At 43.0% G+C, this 27,651-nt stretch overlaps 2 protein-coding genes and 1 long non-coding RNA gene across 3 annotated transcripts; 1 reads left to right on the top strand and 2 right to left on the bottom strand.

Moving 5' to 3' along the window:
• Positions 1 to 280: 280 nt before the first annotated feature.
• Positions 281 to 2,544, bottom strand: LOC309476305 (general transcription factor II-I repeat domain-containing protein 1-like). Its single transcript, XM_082139597.1, has 4 exons — positions 2,448 to 2,544; positions 1,784 to 1,937; positions 1,589 to 1,675; positions 281 to 1,335 (listed from the first exon to the last, which is right to left on the bottom strand). The coding sequence occupies exons 1-4, from the start codon at positions 2,493 to 2,495 to the stop codon at positions 1,157 to 1,159; spliced, it is 468 nt and encodes a 155-aa protein (XP_081995723.1). The 5' UTR covers positions 2,496 to 2,544; the 3' UTR covers positions 281 to 1,156.
• A 10,074-nt stretch (positions 2,545 to 12,618) lies between these two features.
• On the bottom strand, positions 12,619 to 26,307 carry LOC309476478. The gene is made up of 4 exons (XR_014198190.1): positions 25,653 to 26,307; positions 18,108 to 18,137; positions 17,956 to 17,975; positions 12,619 to 12,803 (listed from the first exon to the last, which is right to left on the bottom strand). It is a non-coding gene; the product is annotated as an uncharacterized lncRNA (long non-coding RNA).
• On the top strand, positions 12,984 to 14,606 carry LOC309476052 (putative nuclease HARBI1). The gene is made up of 2 exons (XM_082139188.1): positions 12,984 to 14,003; positions 14,111 to 14,606. Exons 1-2 carry the CDS (start codon positions 13,142 to 13,144, stop codon positions 14,563 to 14,565), a joined length of 1,317 nt encoding a protein of 438 aa, XP_081995314.1. The 5' UTR covers positions 12,984 to 13,141; the 3' UTR covers positions 14,566 to 14,606.
• Positions 26,308 to 27,651: the final 1,344 nt, after the last annotated feature.

Raw genomic sequence — 27,651 nt, 5'->3', positions numbered from 1 at the left:
AAGATCATGGTAACCCACTAGTAATGACTCAAGTATTACCAAATCCATCGGAAGGAATTAGGCTTCTACTACACTGTTAAAAATTACCTGTAAATTTTACAGTAAAATACTGGCAGCAGGGTTGCCAGCCAGTTACTGTATTTTTTACAGTAGCGTTTCTGTAATTTAATTGACAGAGTTTTACTGTATTCTCTGATTACAGTAAACAACTGTACAGGCCACGAGTGACTATCTTGAGGCCACGAGTAACTATCTTGAGGCCACGAGTTACTATCTTGAGGCCACAGAGTAACTATCTTGAGGCCACGAGTGACTATCTTGAGGCCACGAGTGACTATCTTGAGGCCACGAGTGACTATCTTGAGGCCACGAGTGACTATCTTGAGGCCACGAGTGACTATCTTGAGGCCACGAGTGACTATCTTGAGGCCACGAGTTACTATCTTGAGGCCACGAGTTACTATCTTGAGGCCACGAGTGACTATATTGAGGCCACGAGTGACTATCTTGAGGCCACAGAGTAACTATCTTGAGGCCAAGAGTAACTATCTTGAGGCCACGAGTTACGTGCTAGAAACAGTCAGTTAAATATTTGGGTTGTACTGTTCTGGAACAACCCTTGGAAGGCCAAACAATGTAGTTTGGCTTTTGAACGAAAAACACAGAATCTCCATGACATGGCGGCGCCAGCGAGGATAAAAGTTACACCTTCTTTCTTTGCGTATACATTTGGGCGGTGTTATGAAACTGCCCCACACACTGACATAGAGATGTGGGGGCATTTTAAGTGTTTCAGGAAGGTGTGGCTGAACCGTAACTTTTACAAAGAATATCTGAGAATATTTGAGACTTTGTAACTACAGATCTTGCACTAACAGCTACATAATACACTTGAGAAATAGGAAAACAAGAAATTGCATCATATTATCTATTTACGAGGCAGAGGCAAACCTTAAGCAAAACCATGACTACACCTGGGCGACCATCCGCCTTGACAGGTTGGGGTGAAGGGACAGAGAGAGATACAATGGCCCAGCACTATACAAAGACTTAAATGTAGGCCTGTATTATTCTTTGGCTAACTTATTTTCACCACTTTGTATAGAGCCAAATGGTCTGCCAAAACACAAGTGGAGAAAGACAACCACTGGTAATTTCACTTACCTATTTCAAATGTAATCTCCTCTGCTGCTTGCAATATTCCTACCAATTGGTTCCTTCCATAAAAGGAAGGCTTTTTCAGGGTAAGGCTATTGGGCAGTCCAGAAACTCTAATGACCAAGCCCTGATTCACTAGGGACTGGTAGGGGACCCTTCCAGTACCTCCGGCCTCCTCTTAAAGACATGGGCACACATATGTTAAACAATGTTACACAGTTGGACAATTGTGACCCTCCCTTCTAGTTGTTAGCCAGTGTAAAGGCTGCAAACAGTCATTTTGGTAAGGTGACAATCTAATGGTTGATGGGCAAACATTAGATAATTTATTTATTTGATAATAATACCATGGATTCATGAAGGTATAATAGGTTATCAAGATAAGCAGTTTCTTTACATCCTTTTTAAAAGTATTTGAAATTATACTTACTATATTTTTGGTTGAAGAGATCTTTTACTTTTCCCACCAAAACAGTGACGTGTTCTCTGGCACTGGGCATTGCGGCTGAGGAGCTGGCTACAGATGCAACAACAGACAACAATTAATTTCATAAAACTGTATTATGTAAATTTGCACTATTATGGGCCTGAGACCATTTCTGTGGATTTTAATATAAACCAATACCTTTGAAATGCAGTGCAAAGTTGTTCACTGTGTCAGATTTATCAAGGAAATCAGTGGCTCCTCTGCTGCTCATTTCAAAAACCTCTAATGAGGACTTTTGACGATCAAAGGACAAGATGGCTGTTTCCACACCCAACTCCTCAAGCTTGGACACCTTTACAATATTTAGATAAAGAAGACAACCGCAAAAATAGTAAATCATTTATTATACACAAAATAGACAAAACTTACTTTTAAAAATCCAACATACACTGAGGAAACAACTCATAACAGGGCTTGGCAATATATGAAAACAGTGTTGTCACACGTGGCAAATAAGTGGTCAGGGACCACCAGGGTTACAATAACTATACATTAGCTGTGTTTTTATAGGCAACTAATAATTTGACTCATAGACATTTGTGACTACTAATGCTTCAATTGACCACCTTGATCTGAATAGACTAGCCTGTGAGAATATTTGATGTTGAAAGCCTTGTAAACAAAAATCAGATGGAATATTAATTTGGAATAAACTCATTTGAAATTATGATAAAATCTACAGATAAACAATCCAGTTGTCTAAAACAATGTTCTGCACACATTACAATTGCTGTTGATCATCCTTCCATCTAATTATGTAAGAATATCACTAATGCTTAGTAAATGAATCCTCTTTCCAAACCTCTAACTTCATCTTCTTGAGGTGCATTTTTATCCGGGCATCCCTCATCTCAGGGCTTAGGTCCTGTGCCTCCCCATGTGCCCTCAGTGCTGCTGCCTCCTCAACTTACTTCTTTTTTTCTTCTTCCCCCAATGTGGCCCACCTTCCCTTAATATCATTCATTGTTCCTGAGGAAAAAATAGATGCACAGAAAACTTAACACAAAGTTAGCATCTTCTTTTTAAAGTAAATTTACATGACGACAATCAGTCGAAAACACTGGTTTTGGGTTGTGAAAAACCCACTTCTCTGTAACAACTCTGTAAAAACAAAATAACGTGAAATAGATCAACTGATGATTCTTTTGCAACTTGCGTGAGTGAAGTACTTGCTAAATACTATCATGAAAATCTTTTTCATGACCTTTCATGACCCTCATGAAACTGATTTCAACAGGTTGTACAAAAACAAACAATTTAGTATAAAAATTAAAAGCAGTCGTTAAAGATGCTATAAGCGATCTTGGTTGGCGTACCTCTTGTTGATGTTTGAGCTAACACACAAAACGGAGGCTAGCTAGACCCTCTCTCCTTCTCATCCGTGCAATAACCCCCCAAACCCACCCCACAACATTCTTGTCGGTTATTGGCTGGAACAGTTTGTTATGTTTTGTGCTGCTGGTCACTCTGTATGTTGCTCAGTTTGATTGTGCTGCAGTTTGTGGAGCGTGGGATGTCTGCAGAGACTGTTTTTTTTTTAACAGTGTGTTCAGTGTGTTGCGATATGTGAAAAATAAAACGTTTCGGCCTAAAAAAACGTGCAAGATTGCTTATAGCACCTTTAAATTGTGTTTCTCACCTTTGTTTTTCAATATATCTCTACAAAAAAGATTATAAGGCGACAACTCTCGAATGTGAGTTTTGGCCTTTGATGGCCAAAGCATTATCCTTTTCTGACCTTTTGTAATTACCGATCCAGTTCTGAAAAACAAAAAACAGCAAAAGGGCATTACACCAATTAAACTGAATGTTAACAAAACGTACTCGGTTACTAACGTAACCTCCGTTCTCTCTAGAGAGGAAACGAGTACTGCGTAAATCTTACGCTAGGGGAAAATCTCTTTTCCGCGAGATACTGAAGCCAAAATATTATCCTTAATTTTGAAATAATGTAAAACGCGTTGCGGCAGCATGCAGACATAGGCGAGACAGCTTGCGCGCCTATTGGCTGCCCTGCGGCAACTGCAGCAGCCTATCGATAAGGCCCTATCGTGACGTCAGTACCAATGGGGGCGCTTCGCGCCCAATACGTCACGTCCCGCCGAAACGGGCGTGGCCTGGGGCTATAAATATAGCATCGAAAGGCTAGCTTACCGGTTTTTCATCGCCGGAGCGAACCGGAGCGTGCGCAGGCACGGCAAGATACGCAGTACTCGTTTCCTCTCTAGAGAGAACGGAGGTTACGTTAGTAACCGAGTACGTTCTCTTACGAGAGGTACTCTCGTACTGCGTAAATCTTACGCTAGGGGAAACAGTGTAAAACGCCGTGCATGCTAAGATCCAGCACCAAAGTCCCAAGGGCAAGTGCCCGGGCTCATGTAGTACATGATCATAAGTGACTCACAGAGAGCCCAGGAAGAGTGGCTAGAATAGCATCATTCCTATAATGTAGCATCCTATAAGAAACAGTTATAGTGATGGTATTTTATTCAGTCAGGGCGACCCCGGCCTGGACTGATGAATATAGTGGGTCTTACACACTGCCCATAGAGCTGCGCGATCGAGCGTTGCTCAAGCCATTTGGGTATTCTGGGCCGGACGCACTCGGGGCAGACAGTACCGATTTTTAGACTGAAAGCAGCTTAGCTTGCAGAGCGGGAACCTCTAGGTTATAAAACCTTATAAATGTAGACGGGGAGGCCCAGCCTGCCGCCATACAGATATCTTGCTAGGCAATCCCACTAGACCAAGCCCACGACGAGGCCACGCCTCTCGTGGAGTGCGCTCTGACACCTAATGGGCACTGCAAGCCCTTAGAGGTGTAAGCCAGCGCTATAGCATCGACTATCCATCTGGATAGACTCTGTTTCGACACGGCGAGTCCCTTAGCGCTTGTAAGTCCCCTATGCGCTTCACTGAAGCGAGAGCCAGAAGAAGCACCGGTTTGAAAGACAAGTGTTTGATATCTATTGATTGGATTGGCTCAAATGGGGCACCCTTCATGGCCTCCAAGACCTTAGAAAGGTCCCATATGGGAACTGAGGGAGGTCTGGGAGGATTTAACCTCTTAGCTCCTCTAAGGAACCGAATGACCAGATCGTTCCTTCCTAGTGACTGACCAAGCGTTGGTTTAGAAAACGCTGCTATAGCCGCCACATAGACTTTGAGCGTGGATGGGGCTCTGCCTTCATCCAGTAGCTCTTGTAGGAAGGAGAGAACCTCCGTCACTCCACAGTCCAGGGGTGAAAAGCCGCGTGCTGTGCACCAGCTGGAGAACACTGACCATTTTGAGGAATAGAGCCGTCTCGTAGAGGGAGCTCTAGCCTGCATGATCGTGTTTAACACTCCCTCTGGGAGGTCAGAGGGTACCCGTTGATGGCCCACGCATGTAGGGACCAAAGCTCCGGGCGAGGATGCCAGATCGAGCCCCTGGCTTGAGAGAGGAGGTCCCTCCTCACTGGTATTGGCCATGGAGCAGCGCTCGTCAGCTGCATAAGAACTGGGAACCAAGCCTGGTTCTTCCAGAACGGAGCCACCAGTAGCACTGAGCATCTGCTTTCCCTGATCCGCTCTAATACCTGAGGTAGGAGCGCGATGGGGGGAAAAGCATAGAGCGGGCAGCGGGGCCAGACGTGGGCCAGCGCATCCTTGCTCTTGGAGAAAAATTCCGGGCAGTGAGCGTTTTCTTGAGACGCAAACAGGTCTATCTTTGCCCTGCCGAATGTCTGCCACAGCAGTTGGACTGTCTGCGGATGCAGTGACCATTCTCCTGCTGGAACATTGTTCCTGGACAGTCTGTCTGGTCCCACATTCAGGTGGCCAGGCACATGCGCTGCTCTGAGCGAGCGCAAATTGTGCTGAGCCCATACCAGGAGGCGTTTCGCTAACCTGTACAGGTTTCGGGATGTGATGCCTCCCTGGCGATTTATGTAGGCTACCACTGACATGTTGTCCGAGCGGACCAAGACGTGGTGTCCTGCTATTTGGGGACGAAAGCGCCTCAGCGCGTTGTCGACTGCCATCATTTCCAGGCAGTTTATGTGCAGAAGCTTTTCCCGTTCTGACCACTGGCCGAAAAACGGTCTGCCCTCGAGCAGTGCTCCCCATCCCGAGGTGGAGGCGTCCGTGGACACCACCTTCACACTCGAGGAAGTCCCCAGGCTTACACCTGACTGGTACCAGTCGGTCGCTCTCCAGGGTATCAGTGCTGAGACGCATTTTTGATCGACCTTGAGGCGAAAGAGACCTGAAGTCCACGCTCGACGCGGTACTCGCGCTTGTAGCCAGAACTGCAGTGGGCGCATGCGAAGCAGACCCAGCTGGAGAACTGTAGATGCTGCTGCCATGAGACCGAGCATCCTTTGAAACTTCTTTAGCGGGACTATAGTGCCGCGGCGGAAGGTTTCTGTCATGCGCTGAATAGTCAATCTGCGCTGTAGCGATATTTGAGCTGTCATTGACAGCGAGTCCAGTTCTGTGCCCAGAAAAGATATTCTCTGACTGGGAGACAGTGAACTTTTTGCCCAGTTGACTTTGAGACCCAGATTCTCGAGATGTTCGAGTAAAATGGTTCTGTGTTCTATGAGCTCTGTATGTGACTGAGCTAGAACCAGCCAATCGTCCAAGTAGTTCAAAACTCGCATTCCCCGAAGTTTCAGGGGAGCGAGGGCTGCGTCCATGCACATCGTGAATGTACGGGGTGCTAGGGACAGGCCAAACGGTAGGACTGTGTATTGATAAGCCTGGCCCTCGAAGGCGAATCTCAAAAATCGCCTGTGACGTGACGCTATTTGTATTTGGAAATACGCGTCTTTCAGATCTATTGACACAAACCAGTCCCCGTGGCGAATTTGCGCGAGGATTTTCTTGGTTGTGAGCATTCTGAACCGGCGTTTTGAAAGCGCTTCGTTCAGTTGTCTTAGATCTAGAATGGGTCTGAGACCCCCGTCTTTTTTCGGAACCAGAAAATATCTGCTGTATAGCCCCCCTTCGCTCTGAGCTTGAGATAAAGGCTCTATTGCCCCTTTGCTCAACAGTTTCGCAATTTCGGTACGAAGTACATTTGCTACTTCCTTTTCTACCGTGGTTTCGATTCGCGCCGCACAACGGCGGGGACGTCGAGCGAACTGTAGCGAATAGCCTCTTTCTATAATGTTCAGCACCCATTCTGATACACCGGGAAGCTTTGCCCACGCATTTGCATGCATAGCTAAGGGTTGAATGAGATCGGAGCTCTGGCCGTGACATAGTGGCGGCCGGGGAGCTTCGGTATGCTGTATTATAGACACCGCATTTGCAGCGCTCGAGGCGGGGAGTGTGTTGATCACAGCGGGCGGTTCGCCCGCGCTCGGCTCTCTTACGGCAGGTAGCTGAGAGACGGCGAGCGTGGGGGAAACCGAGGGATTCGTCATGTCTGTGAGTGAATGTGGGCGCAGGACAGCGGGCACATTTGCACTGAACACACCATCGGCCTGAGTCGGCTGTATGTGTGTTGGTTTCGTTTTTACAGAAACCGAGAGACATGCAGTGTGTAGTGTTTGTGGGCACTGGGATGTGGGCACGCTCACTACATTCTGTGCGCAATCGACATGAGTCGATTTTATGTGCGCGAGCCCTGTGGGGCGGGCTGTGTCTGTGTGTAGGAATGGGCACTGGGCAGTGGGCATTTTTACTACACTCATAACACCGTCGGCCGTGGCCGGAATACCAGAAAATACACTCTTTACAGGATTTATCTGGGTCGCCGTGAAAACGGCGTTTGTGTACAGGCAAGCGGGTAATGTAACCGACTTGTTTACTGTAGAGTACACTGGAACAGTCGCATGTAATGGAACTGGACGAGCGAGAAATTTTGGTGGAAGCCCGGCCGCAGCGGGGCTTGAACACCGTCGTTTTCCTAAGCTGGCTAGGAAGACTTTGAGGCCTCGGGCTTTATCTCAATCTTCGGCCGAGTCCCACGCGGTGGGGGGCGGCGGCCGGCAGAGCGAGAGCGTGGTCTCTGGTCCCGGGCCTGTCGACGCTGTGAGGCGGCGGCTGCGAGCTGCGGGCAGACGGCTGTTTTGAGCGGCCTGATGCGGAGCTAGAGCGCTTTGGCAGAAAGTGCTTCATGGCCTGCGACGTCTTTTGTACCTCGGCGAATCGGTCCGCGAAATCTTTGACGGACGATCCGAAGAGGCCAGTAGCAGAAACGGGGGCGTCGAGGAACACAGAGCGCTCCGAGTCCGGCATTTCTGAAAGCGTCAGCCAGAGGTGTCTCTCAGCAACGGTGAGAGAGGCCATGTTCCGCCCTATGGCCTGTGCAGCGGATTTTGTAGCGCGGAGAGCGAGGTCCGTAGCGCTCCTTAAATCCGCCACGTTGACTGCTTCCGTGCCTTCCTCGTCCAGCTTTCGGAGAAGGTTAGCTTGGAAGATTTGGAGAGTGGCCATAGTGTGTAGCGCTGATGCAGCCTGCCCAGCGGCGGTGTAAGCGCGACTGTGCAGGGTAGAAGTAGCGCGGCAGGCTTTTGATGGTAGCGCCGTCTTAGTCCGCCGTCCAGCAGAGGGCGGGCAAAGATGGGCTGCTACTGCCTCCTCCACCAGAGGAAGAGCGAGGTATCCTCTGTCTTTGGCACCGTCCACCACGGAGAATGCCGCTGAAGCAGAGGAGCGCAGCCTGGCTGAGAAAGGGGCGCTCCAAGACTTTGCCAGTTCTTCGTGAAGCTCAGGAAGAAACGGGGCGGGTCTTGAGGGCGTAGAAACGCGGTCCCCTTGCAGGAAACAACCGTCCAGACGGTTGCGTGTAGGCTCGGCGGGCGCGGACCACTCGAGGCCGAGGCTCTCTGTGGCCTGTGTGAGCAGACGCATCAGCTCAGCTTCAATACTGGCCCGTTTTCCTGACGACTCGCGGGCAGAAGAAGGGGGGAGGTCCACAGAGCTCGCCCAATCTTCGCTGCCTGAAGCCAGGATAGAGCAGTTGTCCTCCTCGAGAACTGCCGCTTCTTCTTCGTCATCTCCGGCGGAAGCGGCGGCCAACGGCGGCCACTGTCCGGGAGTGAGAGACTCAAGTGAAGCAGACGGCGAAGCCGGCGGGCGAACCGGCGAGCTTTTCGCGGTGGGAGGAGGCTCAGGGATCCGCTGAGCACGGCGCTTCTTACGGCGCGGCGTCACAGCGGGAAATGCAGGCTCGTGGAAGGTTGCCATGCGAGTCCTCAGAGTCGCCATCGGCATAAGCTCGCAGTGAGGGCATCCGCCGTCGGCGAGCGCTAGAGCTGCATGTCCTTCACCCAGGCAGGAAACGCAGATGACATGGTGGTCCCCGTCGCTGAGTGGGGCTCGGCACGAGCCACAGGATGGACGAGACATCTTAAAAAAGACGCTCTGCTCTTTTAGTGAAGGAGTGTGAGTCGCGGCGGCGAACACACACTAGCAATGAAAAAGGATATGACGCCGGATAGCGTAGCAGGAACGGCGGTTGAAGGCGGCGCGGCCAGCGACTCCAGGTACCGTACTCGTCCCGCTGAAAGGCTTTTTCCACGGCGCGGCTTCTTCTCTCTGGATCCAGCGATGCGTGAGCTCCGCTGAAGAGATGAAAAATCGGTAAGCTAGCCTTTCGATGCTATATTTATAGCCCCAGGCCACGCCCGTTTCGGCGGGACGTGACGTATTGGGCGCGAAGCGCCCCCATTGGTACTGACGTCACGATAGGGCCTTATCGATAGGCTGCTGCAGTTGCCGCAGGGCAGCCAATAGGCGCGCAAGCTGTCTCGCCTATGTCTGCATGCTGCCGCAACGCGTTTTACATTATTTCAAAATTAAGGATAATTTTTTGGCTTCAGTATCTCGCGGAAAAGAGATTTTCCCCTAGCGTAAGATTTACGCAGTACGAGAGTACCTCTCGTAAGAGAACACTTAATTTATACAAGCAGTGCAGCCAAATGATATATATATATATATATATATATATATATATATATATATGTAGGGCTGTGCGATATAGCTAAAAAAATTATCACGATATAATTTTTCATATCGTTCGGTATCGATAATTATTGACATTGTTTTAGAACCTTTTTTTTTAAGACAAGTAGAAAAGTTTGAATTTAAACCACTTTTTTATTTTATTTATCCACATTAAGGCAAACAACTAATTATTTTAGTTTTAGCAGTCAAAAATAAAATGTAAAAAAAAATATCTTCTTTATGTCTTATATTAACACAGCCCTCATTATATGTCGAGATAACTTATACTTGATATTATTTTTTAGAATAAGTGATTTGTTATGCTATTATTGGACTCGTCTATTCATTGTCAACTGTTTTCTATAAATATTAAGATAAAGATAAAGATAAAAAAGTAAGTGTTAAAGAAATTCACGGTTCCTTATGACACAGTGGTGTCACAGTTAGGTACATTTTGAGATACAGCAAAAAGAAAGAAATGCCAAAGAAATTTCCTTGATTTAAAAAAAAAAAAAAAAAAATTATATATATATATATATATATATATATATATATATATATATATATATATATATATATATATATATATATATATTAAAAAGAAAAGTTATTTTTAAATAAGTCTGAGTTTTCCCTACATCTTGAGAGACATTCTACCAGAAACGTACATTTCCACTTTAAAAAATCTTGGGGAAAAAAATATATTTTTCTTAAATCTGAACGTTGAGACATATGGAGGACATGTTAAACTATGAGAAACACATATCATCCCATCTCAGCATGTTTTTATGATTAAATAAAATACATTTTTATACGCATTTCACCCCTAAAATGTCAGGCCCTGTCACAGACAAATTTGTATATGTTAGAATGGTTTCCTAATGAATTTCTTTGATACAGATAGCATTTTCTTATTGATCACATGTCCCTGATTGTATCTAACATGGTTTTATAATTCCTTTAAGAAATATAAGTAACTTTTCGGTCAACTGTAGTACACAAAATCACAGAATACCCGCAGGCACTCATATAGTTGTAAAATAACTACCTTTACATAGGAGATTTTTATAAAAACATAGTAGTGGATATATACCCCCACCTTCATCTACACAGTCAAGAGATTAATTAATTAATATTTCCTCAAATAGTACACTTTTATCATAATTTCCTGTGTGACAGGACTGACCATGGCGTGACAGGACTGACGTTACTGTGACAGGACTGACTTTATGGATTTTGATGATGCAGAAAAAGTTATGTTTTGTGTTCTTTATTTAAGTTTTGATTGGCATTTCTTTTTTAAAATTATTATTATAATTTTAATGTTAAAGTAATATTAGACTATGGTAAAATTCAGCCAAGGACATACATAATATTGCCAAAAGTATTGGGACAGCCCTCCAAATAATTGAATTTAGGTGTTTAAATCACTTCCATGGCCACAGTTGTATAAAAATCAAGCACCTTGGCCTTCATTTTACTATTGCATGCGTTAAATACATAACATATGCAATAAATGTAATAAAAAAGAACAATAACATTAATTTGTAAGGCCGTGTCACACAGGAATGTGACAGGGCCTGATGTGACAGGGCCTGACGGTTGGCCATTGTAAACTGCCATTACTCAGCCTGCTAGCATGCTAGCATAAAAACTGTTAACATGCAAGCAAGGAATTTCAATAACCTTTTTAGACATGTTTTGGATTTAAAACATTTTCATTATTTTCTGGAATGTTTAACCGTGACAGGGCCTGACCCTTTAGCTCGTCTTCCTAAAAAAAACATACAAAAACAAGCTTAAAATCATACAATTCAATGAAACAATTCAGCCTTAATCAATGTAAGCTTCACCTGGGTCAAATGATGTCACTTCCTCTGAATGATACCCTTAAAGGTGTATTTCACACATTTTATGTAGAGTTTTATGTAAACGTGACAGGACTGACCAAAACATGGGGACAGTTGTAAAATAGAATTTATTTGTAGAATTTATATATAATTTTATGTTTTTGATCAGTTGATGTGAATGATAACAGCTTAAACTTGTTATTGATGAGTTTTTTTTTTTAAAATAACAGTTTGTAGCATAACAAAACTATGAAAGCTGTAGCTCCAATTTGGCTGAGGACAAGGGCATGGACAGGATTTGTAATTTTCAAAAGTGTTTTTAATAAAGAAAAAAATATCTGAGAACCTAATGAATGACATATTCCTTTACAGAACAACTCACAGAAATCAACTATGAGCCAGTTTTAGAAATTTTTGGATGAAATACTTTTTTATTCACTGTAACAATTCAAGGACAGATAATGTACGTTTCTGGTAGAATGTCCCTTGAAACGTTTAATTTTATAAATGGGGGTAATATATTTGAAGGATGAACAAATGTGTTTTGGTCATCACATTAAAAATAACATTTAAATATGATAATATTTGAGTTTTGAAGTGCTGGAAAAAGATGTGTGATGTACTTGAAAGCATTTTACTATTCCTGTGCATTTTACTGGTTACTGTGAGTGTTACTACAGTACATTAAATCCATATAATGAATGTTGCTGATCTATGGACTTAAATATAACTAGTTCATTCATGGCACAATGTTTCTCCTGATTTCCACATCAGCGCAGTTTGATCCGTTAATAACGGAGAAATTTGAATGTTTCTCACTCGATCTCACGCTGATGTTATTACTTCAGTGGCGAATTCAAATGCTTTCTTTACTGGATCTCTTAGCGCTGTGTAGTAACAGTGTCGCTTGATCAAGATCGTCTCGCGCTGCACTGACATTGATGGTCCAAACTGATAAACGGTCCGTGGAACACAAAATAATAACGCAGTTTCGTTCCGCTTTCATTCCGCTTGCCATTTGATGTCGGGCGACGTTATGGTGGTCGCGCGTGCATTTGAATGAAAATATTGAGCGCTATATCGAACATTTTTTATATCGTTACCGACAAAGGTGTACCGTCGATAAATACCGATACCGTTTTATCGCCCAGCCCTATATATATATATATATATATATATATATATATATATATATATTTGACATGTTGTTTGTTAGTGTAGCACTCAAGTAAACCTTACTTCTACGACACTGGTGTCCAAACCAGTAGCCGATGCAGCTCTAGGAATTAATTCAGAACCAACTCGTGTCATTCCTTTTTCAAAGAATGACCTCAGGGTTTCCTTCTGAATTCCATTAATGGGAGTTCTCTCTTGTTAAATAATAATGAAGAAAGAAAAAGCTAATCAGTAATAAATCAGTAATAAAAAAAAAGACAGTGTTGCAGATCATACAATCGTTTTCAGACACTCTTGCCTAATGCTTCTAGATTAGCAACTGTAAAGCCTTCATTATGCTTCTGCGTCAACTCCACGGCGTAGCTACGCCGTCACTCCAACGGCGTCGTGACCGTTTTATGGTTCTGCGTCGGGTTGCGTTGCATCGCGGTGCATTTCACCGCCAGAACGCTAGGGGGGTGGTGTGGTTCGCGAATCTCTTTCGTAGTTTGTTTTGGTTCCATGCGCCGGTTCCGCTTTTTCATTTCCGACAATGGCGAGCGAAAGAGAGAGAGTGTTGTCGCAGCTGGAGCTAATCAACGTTGAACAACAAATGATTTTATTGCAAATGTTTAATCGTAGAAGAAAAAGAAGACGTCAGCGAAGGTGGTCTGTACGACCAGTGCACGAAGACAGGGGAAGGATTGGCGAATTTGTTACGGTTGTTCGACCGCTGAGGGACTTGGACGAAGAAATGCACTTTAAGTATTTTCGGATGTCGAAAGGTCGATTTGACGATCTTGTTCATCGTTTAAAGCCGTTAATACAGCATCAGACTACACACAGTATGCCTATTGACCTCGCTCAGAGACTGGCAGTGACTTTAAAGATTTTATCTTCGGGTGCAAACCAACAGATCACCGGGTTGGGCTACAAAATGGGTGCGACCACGGTGTCCCGCATAGTATCGGAGGTCTGCAAAGCGCTGTGGACTGCGCTGCAGCCCGAATGTTTGCCCTGCCCTTCAACCAGCCAGTGGGAAGCTATTGCTTCAGATTTCTGGCGACTTTGGAACTTCCCAAACTGCGTTGGAAGCCTCGACGGGAAACATGTTAACGTCAAGGCACCACCAAACGCAGGGAGTGACTATTTTAATTACAAGGGGAATCACTCCATTGTTCTCATGGCAACCTGTGATGCCAGGTATCGGTTCACGATGGTGGACGTGGGAGGATATGGACGGGAAAGCGATGGTGGCGTTTTCAAAGCGAGTAGATTTGGGTCGATGCTGCTGGACCACCAGTTGAATCTGCCCCAACCAGCTGAACTGCCTGGGACCAGAGTCCAAATCCCTCACGTTATCGTTGCTGATGCTGCCTTCCCCCTACACTGCAATCTCATGCGTCCCTTTCCAGGTATGTAAATGAAATTAAAACATAGTAGGCCTACATTGTGTCTTCATAACGTGTTTGTTATGCCTATGATTGTGGTACAGTGATTAATACTGTGTTTTCTGAAACAGGGGGGAACATGACGAGGGACAAGGAAATCTACAATTACCGCCACTCCAGAGCAAGGCGGGTGATTGAAAATGCCTTTGGCATCATGGCTGCACGGTGGAGAATTCTGGGAAGATCAATTGAGTTCCATCCAGACAAAGCTGTGAGTGTCGTTAAAGCGTGTGTTGTCCTGCACAACTACCTCACCTACACAGACGAAGTGAACAGCCCAGAGAGCCGATATGTACCACCACATTTTACAGACTGTGACTCTGAAGGGACTGTGCAGCCTGGAGAGTGGCGAAGAATGGTGGCAGACGACACAAACTTTGTCCCCATAGAACCGACACGGATGTCCAAGGCCCGTTCCACCCGAGCTGCCATAGCTGTTCGGAATGACTTGAAGGCTTTTTTTCAGTCTCCACATGGAACTGTGCCATGGCAGGATAATGTAGTGTCCCGTGGCAGACTTGGTTAATTACTTGATATCCATGATGTACCCGTGAACATTGTATTGTAAATAAAGGTACGATTTTTAATGTTTTTAAAAGAAGTCTCTTCTGCTCACCAAGGCTGTGTTTATTTGATTAAAAATACAAAGCAAAAACAGTATTATTGTGAAATATTATTACAATTTAAAACAGCTGTTTTCTATGTGAATATACAGTAAAGTGTAATTTATTCCTGTGATCAAAACTGAATTTTCAGAATCATTTCTCCAGTCTTCAGTGTCACATGATCCTTCACAAATCATTCTAATATGATGAGTCGATGCTCAAAAAATATTCATTACTATTTTCAATGTTGAAAACAGTTGTGTACAAATTTTTTTTTTCAAAATTCTTTGATCAATAGGAAGTTCAAAAGAACAGAATTTTTTTAAAATAGAATATTTTCTAACATTATAAATGTCTTTACTGTAACTTTTGATCAGTTTAACTCATCCTTCATGAATAAAAGTATTGATTTAATTTATTTCTTTCCCCCCTAAATAAAATTGAAATTCTTATTGTCCCCAAACTTTTGAAGGGTAGTGTTTAATGTTACAAAAGCTTTCAGTTTCAGATAAATGCTGTTCTTTTGAACTTTCTATTCATCATAGCATCATGAAATAGAAATGTAAATAACTGTTTTCAACATTGATAATAATCATAAATGTTTCTTGAGCATCAAATCATCATATTAGAGTGATTTCTGAAGGATAATGTGACACTGAAGACTGGAGTAATGATGCTGAAAATTCAGCTTTGATCACAGGAATAAATTACACTTTAAAATATATTAAAATAGAAAACAGTCATTTTTAAATTGTCATAAAATATGTTTTGTTTTATTGTTTTTTATATACTAAACACAGCCTTGGTGAGCAGAAGAGACTTATTTTAAAAACATTAAAAATCTTACCGATCTAAAACTTTTGACCAGTAGTGTATAACACAATAAAAAATAATAAAAAAAACAGTTTATCACCCATATACATATGCATATATTTTTGTGGGCTTTATACAAGAATTGAGCAGTATAAAAATGTTTAGAGGGTATGTAGTGAACTTTTATAATTATTGCCACACATTTCTATACAATGAGTATATTATATTCCAAGACATTTCACTTTATTAATTATAGAAATACTTTTAGATACTTTACCTTGTATGTATCTGATGTGTGGTTTCCAGCTTAAAGTGATACTCCACTTTAAAATGAAAATTCTGTCATCATATTCTCACCCTCATGTTGTTTCAAACCTGTATGAATTTCTTTCTTCTTCTGAACAGAAAGGAAGATATTTAGAAGAATATCAGTAACCAGACAGTTTCTGGTCTCATTGACTTCCATATTATATTTTTTCCTACTATGGAAGTCAATGGGACCCAAACACTGTCTGGTTACTGACATTCTTCTAAATATCTTCCTTTCTGTTCAGCAGAAGAAAGAAATTCATACAGGTTTGAAACAACATGAGGGTGAGAATATGATGACAGAATTTTCACTTTAAAGTGGAGTATCCCTACTATTTCTAATGCAACACCATCAATACTTAATAATATTTCTGCGTTTTCTTTATAATTACCAAACATCATTACCTTCGTATTATTTAAATTCAAAGATAATTTATTAATATCCATCCATATTTTTAGTTTTACTAATTCTTTATTTACTGTCTTTATAAGTGTATTATAATTATCAGTATGAGGGTGCAAATGTTCAGTCTCATACAACATCTTGTGAACACTTGAGGCTTTAAAGGTAACCATGAACATTGTATTGTAAATAAACAAACTTTTTTTCAAAACAAAACGTTGATTTATTAATGTGCAATGAGTAAAAAAAGTGACAAGAACAAAGGGCAAAGGTTTAAGTACAATAAAAAAATATATATAAGAGTAATAGGCACAAAAAATATAAATATAAAACACAATATAAGTTAACTGTAATATAAAACATTATCTAAGAAAATGAACTATTTACAAATATTTATAAAAGTGCACTGAATCAGTGTGTGAACACCCCAGACGAGGATGCAAATGTTCAGTCTCTGCTCTCATACAACATCTTGTGAACATTAAACATAACATCAGCCCTGCGGCCCTCTGGCACTCTTCGCAGCAGATCAGCCACTGTCTGGCCAAATCGGCTACACTCGTCGCTGGTGTCCTGCACCAGCTTTTCTTGAAGGTCCATGCGGCGTTCGTCCAGCTGCGTCATCTGCTTTATTAGCCAGTCATCCTGGTTCCTCTTCCGTTTAGACCCCACTCTGGACACAGGTGACTCGGCAAGGATTGAAGATGGTGGGCTACACACAGCAGGCACAGGTGGTGGTTGAGTAGACAAAGAGAATGCCCGTACAGGTGAGGTTGGTGGCTGGGGGGACACAGAGGATGACTCAGATGAAGAAGTGGATGGCATGGAGTCGGAATCAGAAGATGGTGAGGGCTGCCCCTGTTAAAGACAGAGCAGATTAGATTAGATTCAACTTTGTCATTGTGCATACAGGTACAAAGACAACGATGACTGGTTGGTTGGTCTTTGTCTGTGCAGGTAATTACAGTGTTGTCTATGCAGTCTGATTTACGACCAGAGGTCTGGTATAAGATATGGAATTAGCAGCGCATGAAACCAGCAAAGCAAAACAATATTTTCAGCATGTTATGTTACATTTTGTTTGCACAGACGTTACAGACGATACATGACGACATGCATTAGGACAACCTGATAAGTTAGCTAGCTAGCTTAGTAGCACACACAAGAAGAGGTACAACAACGAACTTATATTTACCTTAGTTTCGAAATTCGACTCGGTTTCTCGATGCTTGACATGGGGTGCCAGCCAGGACAGAAAATGGTAAAATGCAGGAACCTTTTTGCCGCCTGGATCACCGCTTCTTGGCGCCAGCTTTTTGCGGTGACGAACAAATTTGTCACGCAGGTTTTTCCACCGCTTCATGCAGTCGGTAACGTCCAAGCCAACATTTTGGCCAATCTCTTTCCATGAGTTGTTTGCCATCTGGCAGTCTTTGTAGTGCGCTGAAGAGGAATTGTACAGGTGGTCATACTTTCGTACTTCCTCGATCAAACGTTCCTCAACTTGATCCATCGTTGAAACAGTGCAGCGATCCAGATGGTCACTTTAAAAATGGCGGTATAGCGGGAAGGGGAAACCGGAAAAGCTACACTCCGGAAATGATGTATAATCGGACCAATCACAGCCCCTGCGATCTGCGTCACCGCGACGCGTAGTTACAATTTTTTGGAGGTGCACGTCGAGCTACGGCGGAGGGGTCGCGTCGAGGTTCGCGTCGACGCAGAGGGGTCCGCGGGGGTACGCCGTCGATTTGACGCAGAAGCATAAAACAGGCTTGAGGCTTACCTCTCTGGGCCATCTTCAACCTAAAACATAAACGTAGAGAAACTGGCACAAGACAGATTTGTGGACAATGAATTCCAAACAGCCCGAAACCAAATTTTGTATTGTTCAACAAAAACATAGAGCATGCATGGTAGTAATAAAAACAAACTTACCACAGAAGTTCTTGTAAAATTAAATATATGCTGTAAAGGGAGACAAAAAGTTAGGTAAATAGATATTAATGTGACACAGGAAGGCAGAAAAATGTTTAGACAGACCTGTGCATTTGGGTTTTATTTTTCAAGTTCAGTGTCGAGGACACCAATAAATGGGACACAGACACCACAGTATATTTAACGTTAACGTTACTTCTAATAAATTGTCAGTGTTCCTCTTTTGCATTAATGTAATTGTAAGCTTCCTCGTGTGGGATCAAATAATGCAGCCAAGCTTTGTTCAAACCCACAGAACTTTATTTTACATTCTAGTCAATATTCCAAGGTTTCCAAACAGCCATAAAATACGTCTTGGGTTTGAATATTTCACTTGTCACGAACTGCTCCAAGACACGAAGGTTAGATCCAAATGCAGCTTTATTGGCTGGGGAAATCCAGAGGCGTAATCCAATGTACAGGCTAGGGTCATACACAGGCAGGCAGTCAAAACAAAGAAAGAAACAAAACAAACAAACAGGCAGGCAGGGACCAGAGGCAAGAGAGTAATCCAGGGAACAGGGCAAGATATCAAAAACCAAGAAACAAGAAAACCAGGGAAACGCTCAGAAATGCAGTGTAACACTTAACAAGACTTCGCGGTGAGTGACTGAATAAACATGGTATAAATAGACTGAGACTAACAGGATGATGTGACACAGGTGAATGCAATCAGTGAATGAGGTACAGGTGAATGTGATCAGTGATGATGAGTCCGAGCAGTGAGTTATGGGAAATGTAGTTTGTGAGTGATAATAGTCTTATGTGGAGTGCCCTCTGGTGGCTCTCAAGGGCACTCCAGCTGGTGACCGTTACATAGCCCCCCCTTTAAGGAGCGGATTCCAGACGCTCCTAAAACTGTCCAGGAGGGAGGTGGAGCGGAGGCGGACCCGGGGGCGGGATGGAGGGCCAGGCCCGTGCAGCGGAAGAGGACCTGAAGACTCCGGCAGGGCGGAGCAGGCTGTGCAGGCGACCAGGGCGGAGCAGGCTGTGCAGGCGACCAGGGCGGAGCAGGCTGTGCAGGCGACCAGGGCGGAGCAGGCTGTGCAGGCGACCAGGGCGGAGCAGGCTGTGCAGGCGGCCAGGGCGGAGCAGGCTGTGCAGGCGGCCAGGGCGGAGCAGGCTATGCAGGCGGCCAGGGCGGAGCAGGCTGTGCAGGCGGCCAGGGCGGAGCAGGCTGTGCAGGCGGCCCTTCAGGCGGCCAGGGCGGAGACGACCCTTCAGGCGGCCATGGCACAGGAACAGACACCGGCTCAGGAACAGGAACAGACACCGGCTCAGGAACAGGAACAGACACCGGCTCAAGGACAGGAACAGACACCGGCTCAGGTACAGGAACAGACACCGGCTCAGGTACAGGAACAGACACCGGCTCAGGAACAGACAGCGTGACAGCGGCCATCTCTGTTGAAGGCTCAGGTTCAGGCATGTCAGCGGCTATCTCTGCAGAGGGCTCAGTCGACGTGGCAGCGGCCATTTTGTCCAGAGACACTGGCTCGGTGGCGGCCATCTTGTCTGGAGACACTGGTTTGGCGGTGGCCATCTTGTCCGGAGACACTGGTTCAGCATACGAGACTTGAACAGACACTGGATCGGTGGAGGCCATCTTGTCCGGAGACACTGGCTCGGCGGCGGCCATCTTGTCCGGAGACACTGGCTCGGCGGCGGCCATCTTGTCCGGAGACACAGGCGTGGATTCGGCCATCTTGTCCGAAGACACAGGCGTGGAGTTGGCCATCTTGTCCGAAAACACAGGCGTGGAGTCAGCCATCTTGTCTGGAGACACAGGCGTGGAGTCGGCCATCTTGTCCGAAGACACAGGCGTGGATTCGGCCATCTTGTCCGAAGACACAGGCGTAGAAAGAGGAAGAGGAACAGATTCAGGCTCAGGAACAGATTCAGTCTCGGCGGGACGAGACTCTTGACGGGCGGACGTGACGTGAAGCTCAGTCTCTGGATCGGCAGAAGTGACGTGAAGCTCAGTCTCTGGATCGGCAGAAGTGACGTGAAGCTCAGTCTCTGGATCGGCAGAAGTGACGTGAAGCTCAGTCTCAGGACCGGCAGAAGTGACGTGAAGCTCAGTCTCTGGATCAGGATCAGCGCGCTCTGAGCTTGACGGGACCAGCGGCGGCAAGGGCTTTGAGTTGGGTAGGACCAGTGGCGAAGAGGACTCTGAACTGGACGGAACCAGCGGCAAAGAGGGCTCTGAGCTGGGCAGGACCAGCGGCGAAGAGGGCTTTGAACTGGACAGGACCAGCGATGAAGAGGGCTCTGTGCTGGACGGGACCAGCGGTGAAGAGAGCTCCGTGCTGGACGGGACCAGCGGTGAAGAGGGCTCTGGATCGGTGGGCATGTCGCTTGCTGTCTCAGGGGCGGCGGGCACGACGCATACTGCCTTGGCCTCAGCAGATTTGGCGTGAAGTGCGGGCTCGGCTGGACTGGCGTGAAGTGCAGACTCTGGCTCTGGCTCGGCAGGACTGACGTGGAGCGCAGGCTCGGCAGGGCTGACGTGGAGCGCAGGCTCGGCAGGGCTGACGTGGAGCGCAGGCTCGGCAGGGCTGACGTGGAGCGCAGGCTCGGCAGACGCCGGACTCACAGAAAAAGTTGAGCCACTCAATTGCAGGGCCAAATTAATATACTGTCCAAGAGTCCCATGAGGATTGTGCAGAGGCATGCTTGAACAGAGCGGCTCAGATAATCCTCCCCGAAAAAATATTAAGCATACCTCTTCCATGTAGGTCAGGTGAGCCAGCTCCAAAAAGTCAATCACATAATCCTCAATGGGTTGATCTCCTTGACAGAGACGCATAAGCTTGACTGCTGGACGCATGATGGCGATCGCTGCTGGATCTTGGTGCGGCGAAGTCTTCTGTCACGAACTGCTCCAAGACACGAAGGTTAGATCCAAATGCAGCTTTATTGGCTGGGGAAATCCAGAGGCGTAATCCAATGTACAGGCTAGGGTCATACACAGGCAGGCAGTCAAAACAAAGAAAGAAACAAAACAAACAAACAGGCAGGCAGGGACCAGAGGCAAGAGAGTAATCCAGGGAACAGGGCAAGATATCAAAAACCAAGAAACAAGAAAACCAGGGAAACGCTCAGAAATGCAGTGTAACACTTAACAAGACTTCGCGGTAGTGATGTTACATATGACACTGAAGCTTCGATGCGCGTATCACACAAGCGAAACAATTTCTAGTGAAGCCCCGTATCGGGGTGTGTATTGGTTTACTAGAGTCACGTGATCGATGACAAACGAAGCCTCACTTTCTCTCCAATCACGTGCGCGTTTCGCTTTGGGTGTCAGAAGGCTCGAACTCCAGATCGTATGCAACGAGTCATTGTTGGCTCAGTCTGGTAGATGTGTTTGTGAGGAGAGTGGTGTACTTTGAAAGTTAATCATCAATAGCCTATATTAGCCTACATTTAAATAAGCAAAAATTATTTTTCGCTACTTAGGCTATTATTTTTTGTTGTGTCTTTTTGTCTGTGTAAAATCTTTGCACTTTTTGGTGATTTTAGGTAATTTGGTGTTGGTATTTGGGTTTAGGGTGAGATTAGGGGAGAGGGGTGTTGGTGTTTGGTGAATGGTTTGTATTTAGAGCAATGGCAACAGCCAAAAATAATACAAATAATTAAAAACTTTATCAACTTTCTGTCATTCCTACAGTTGATTAAGCACTATCAGTAACAAGTGTCATAAGCACATTTAATAACAGATGATCCTATCAGACAATGTCCTTATTCATTGTGTGTGTGTGTGTGTGTGACTGTGTGTGTGGAGAGAGAGAGAGAGAGAGAGAGAGAGAGAGAGAGAGAGAGAGAGAGAGAGAGAGAGAGAGAGAAGGCCTACATTAGATCTTATTGAATCATATAAGCTCATTTTATATTTTAATTGTCACACTTTAATGGGTAAAAAAAATTATTTTAATGAACAAATCAAACACAAACATGTAAAGTTTTTATTTGTACACATAACATTGAAACTGAGGAGTGTGTTGTGGTTGCTTCATCTGCCAGAGCTTCTAATACAGGCTTCTGGCTGCTTTATTCTAAATAAGCACCAGATGGCGCTGTTCTCGACACTCTCGAAGCTTTGAATCTTTTCCCGGAACAGTTAGGGGAAAGCTTCAGTGATTCATGAGGCTTCATTTCCCCATCCCTACTTCGCGGTGAGTGACTGAATAAACATGGTATAAATAGACTGAGACTAACAGGATGATGTGACACAGGTGAATGCAATCAGTGAATGAGGTACAGGTGAATGTGATCAGTGATGATGAGTCCGAGCAGTGAGTTATGGGAAATGTAGTTTGTGAGTGATAATAGTCTTATGTGGAGTGCCCTTGAGAGCCACCAGAGGGCACTCCACATAAGACTATTATCACTCACAAACTACATTTCCCATAACTCACTGCTCACAGCTGGTGACCGTTACATCACTCAAGTCAGTATGGGTAACGTTGGGCCTATGATATGGCTTCAGTGAAGCGTTATCGAGCATACACAATATATGGAATAAGCCTTACTGTCAGTGTGTAAAAAGCTATTTTTACAGTTTAACTTTGCGTTTAACTATAAACTAAATTCCCCCATTAGCTTCAGATATAAAAATATGCTTATTAGCAAATTTAATGCTCACATAAAGCATGTAAAGTAGAGACGGGCTAATAACGTAATATGGCCTAGCTACGTTTGCAGACACATATCGCAATGCGCGTATTTCATGTAAATGTAGTACTCAGAAATCTGGAAAGATTATTAAAATTATTAATAAAAACGAGTGCTGCAAAATGATGGCTTCATTGTCGTTTTCTTTACTCAAAACCAATATAATAAAAGGCAACGCAAATGCTAAGTACATTACATTATGCATTTCTCATCACACATGTGGCATTTACAAACGCATCTGGGATATTAATAACATCTTCATTATGTAACATCGTATCTGATGTACAGTACTGATAAGACGAATGCAATGCATAATTAATTTAACAGACATGAAGGGTTTAAATTACCCAAATGCACACATATCAGATAGGCCTATACTAAACTCTGAGACAACATTTGTAAACACTCACTCAAATAATATTAACATACGACGATTTATAATGCTACCATTATTTGGTAGTATAATAATGGATAGGAATATTATAATACGATATAATATTATTATAATATATAATAATGTATATTATTATCAGCTTTTATAATGCTACCATTTAACGTTACCCATGCTAACCATGTGCGCTCAGGCAGACTACGTTAAGTAGAGGTGGGCAGAACGATCCTTGAGTATCGATATATCGATACTGACGTGGTATCGAAAAGGATCGATCCTCACATAAAAATATCGATCCAAATGTGTTTTGTTTTTTTTACCAGTAATTTTTATTAATTTAGCACGCAATTCAGTGCGTAAAATAAGCTTTTAAGTGGAAAAATAAGCGAATGTTAGCGGATAATTGTGTAGGCTTTTTCTCCTAGTCATCTGGATACAAGACGAAACCAATCAATCACAGAGCGTTCGATGCTGGTGCTTCGCTGAGCTCACAGGACCAGTGCGTTTGGGAAACAAAGCCTTGCTTAGATGACAGAGAAACAATCGGGTTTTTTTTTTTTAATAAACAAAGCAAAAGTGTATATAACGGTTCAAAATGTTGACGCCAGTAAGATTTTTTTAATGAAATTAATATTTTTATTCAACAAGGATCAATGCATTCAATTGATCAAAAGTGACAGTCAAGGGTTTTTCACTGTTAAAAAAAATGCTGTTCTTTCAACTGTGTTCATTAAATAATTCTGCATCATGGTTTCCACAAAAAATATGAAACTGTTTTCAACATTGATAATAATAAGTAATGTTTCCTGAGCTGTAAATCAGCATATTAAAATGAATTATCATCATGACTGGAGTAATGATGCCGAAAATTCAGCTTTGATCACTTGAATAAATTACAGTTTAGTATGACATAGAAAACAGATAGCCTATGTTAAATTGTAATATTACAGTTTTTACTGTATTTTTTTTCAAATAAATGCAGAAGAGAATAAAAAATCTTACAGACCCCAAACTTTTAAACAGTAGGCTAGTGTACAATAGTACTTTTACTATAATTAGGGTAGTTTTGTAAAAGTCACTGACTAATAATTACAGGCGAGTTGAGAGCACAAATCACAAAATATTTAGTAGTCATGAAAACGTATTCAGATTTAGCATATTAATGATAGCCTGGGAAAACCCAGACTACTTCCGGCGAATTTTAATTCTCTCTCCAGGATAGTCTGGAGAAGAGCCCATTCAAACTCATTCGCGGCACCAATCAGAAACGTTTGGGGAGGGATTTACATGATGACGACAGCGCAGCGACGCTGAAGGAGATTTCGTTACAAAGATGGATGCCGCCGTGGAACATCACTCGTTCGAATCAGTTATCGCGTCTGTTTTGAGCGATTTAAACTTACCGTTTTCGTTTAAACCGGAGCAAAGAACAACACTCGAAGCATACGTCATCTCCTTCATCGATCTGATCGCAAAGACCCGCCCTCCTTAGTTACTGTCGCTATGCCCGACAAGCTACGCTGCTCTCACGCCACACCATGTTCTCACGCAGTGAAAAATACATCGCGGAGCAGAGAGGAGACAGACAACACGCTGACAGACAGGACAGACCAGGTTACTTTTCTGTTACTTTTGATATTAAACATATTAAACAAAGTCTCACCTTTCAAATTTGGTCATTTTTTAAAAGAAATTGAAACGATACATACCGTTTTGTGGCTCTTTAATGTGTCTGACAGATCGCTGTAGAGCATCAGTTAAAGCTGCTCGTGAACCAATCATCACTTCCTTCTAGTTCATTTATAGCATCAAATAAACATGAATGAACATGGGAAGGATTGTTGTTTTAACCGCGGAAAGACGTCAGTACACTCCGTTATTCATGTTCAAATCCTCCCATGTTAATCTGCTATCTCTCCAAAGAGTATAGAAGTTACTTCTATACTCTTTGATCTCTCCTGACTGCTTTGTCGGACAAAATGGCGGATGGCGGATTATGATTGGTTAGATCGCCTGTCAATCAAGCTCCCTGCGAAGGGAGCTACGTCGGTTGGTGACGCCCCTTTGGAAATGAATTGTCTACATAGCTTCCCCAGACCCTACACTCAGTTTCAACTGAGAAGGGTCTGGTTTTAACCAGGCTATATTAATGATGCATTCACCTCATAAATCATGACACACTGCTCTAGCACAGGAAAGTGCATAAGTTCAAGTGCATGCTTTTAAAACGAAAAAGTATTGGTATTGGTATCGGTATCGATATCGGCGATACTGACCCTGTATTTACTTGGTATCGGATCGATACCGAAATTTGGAGTATCGCCCACCTCTAACGTTAAGTTTAAATTTATGATATTCATATAGTAAAACAGACAGTATTGCATCAAACATAGTTTATACTAAAACGTAAGTTTGTTGTGTGCACTATGTGTTGCATTTACCTGGAAAGAAGTAACTTTTGAAATAGATTATTAAAAGATTAATAAAAACGAGGGCCGCAAAATTATGTCTTCCTCTTCTTTACTCAGAATGAAGCGCATGACGTCGGATGACGACATGACGCAAGTTTTCCCCAACTAATTCACTAAATGCATATAACGTTCTTTTTTAACATAAAGCACAAATAAGAAATTAAACAGTATTTGAAAGTATTAGACAATTAACATTTTACTATATTATAAAGAAATGCACAAACATACACGGCTATGCCTAGGCTACTCATATTACATCAACAATCATGTCACGCTCACGCAATACGATTTGTATGTATTGTTTTTTCTTATTGGCTAATTAATTACAGTTTAAAGGCTTAGTTTAATCATTTTAATGGTCTTACCTGAAGATATCAAGCTGGAAATGTCGCAACGTCACCGCGTCGTCCAGTAGATTATTTGTGAGTGATCAACCATGTGGATGGATAATAACAGCCTTCTGAGCCTTCTAGTAGTCCTGCTCTTGTACATTTGTGGGTGATTAACCATGTGGATGGGTGATAACAGCCTTCTGTGCCTACTAGTAGGCGGAGGAGCCCCCTTCTGGCCCATATATATCAGCTGATAACCGCTGATAACGCCCATTCAATCGTGTGATCACAATCGAATCGGTGCACTTCTGGTGCACAGATGAACAGAGTTCAGTGATTTTCAGTAAATGCCACAGTTTAATTCTGTAGAATTTGTTTAGAACTACATTATGTAACTCTAATCTACTACTGTATTTTCAGTTGCCAGTTAAGGAGTTATATAGACTTCATCTTATTAAAAAAAAAAAAAACAGCAGTAAAAATAGCAATATTTTATTTATTAATAAAAGATTAATTGTATTAATAAAAATGTACTGAAAGAATGAATGAGGTGTTTAAACACCACTTCCTCTTTAAAAAAGGGGAGGAGACTGAAATAAACTCTGGGTTTACCGAAGAAAACCTGCTCCCGACCAGGTTAGGTTCACAGAGTAAGTTACCATGGTAACTGACTCTGAGTATAAGTTACCTCTCTTTCAGAAACGGGCTTGACTTACTCTGCTTTCTCAGGTTTAACATACCTCCCATTCTGAAACAGAAAACCCAGAGTTTCCCTCATTTCAGGGTTAACATACTCAGAGTTTTCACTTAACCTCCTTTCTGAAACAGGCCCCAGGTAGAAGGAAAATCTAATTAACCTACAACAATAAACACAAATAAACAACAGAACTCTTACCTTACTTCCTAGCTAACAAAGAAACAGGAGAAAATGGGAATAAAAGAAAATGAATAGCAGACAAACAACTCAAAGCTGTCACTACAGCCACAACACATTTAAGTTTGAGCTTGTTTCTAAGCTTAACACATCAAGCTGCTGTCACTACAGCCATAACACCACATTTAAGTTTAACACACCAACAAGAGCAACACTCTGGCACTGGCAACATCAACAGTCTCAAGCTCTTGGGAGAAGAAATCTCTCTATCTCTTCTTCTTCTTCTTCTAATGGAGTTTTATGGTGGTTGGCAAACCAACTTTCGGTGCATTATGGACTGGAGTGTGAAGCACTAATAATCGCTTAGAAATTAACCATTTAAACAATAGTGTGTAAGAGATTGAACTTTTCTTTTTTTTCTTTTTTTTTTACCAATTTTTTACATTAAAAAGGAAAAATAATATATATATTTAAATGTTATATTATTTTAAACCCATTACTTTAAATTCTCCAATATACTCCTATTGCTTTAAAATATTTCATAATAACACAATATATTTTATCTTGTTCTGCATGCATTTTCAATAGGCTTTCCATATTAAATAATACAACCCCCAATTTTCTTCCTTCCTTCATAAGTTCTAACCTTTCTTTTACATATTTTATATTTAATTAACACATGTTCAATTGTTTCTGCCTGATCACAATAATTACATTTACCCGTTTTATGTTTTCCTATTTTGAACAATGACCGATTTAGTCA

This window comes from Leuciscus leuciscus (genome assembly GCF_965113295.1).
Source record: "Leuciscus leuciscus genome assembly, chromosome: 15".
NCBI lineage: Eukaryota > Metazoa > Chordata > Actinopteri > Cypriniformes > Leuciscidae > Leuciscus > Leuciscus leuciscus.
Note: the sequence above shows the minus strand (reverse complement) of the source record. Positions and strands in the feature narration are given on the sequence as shown.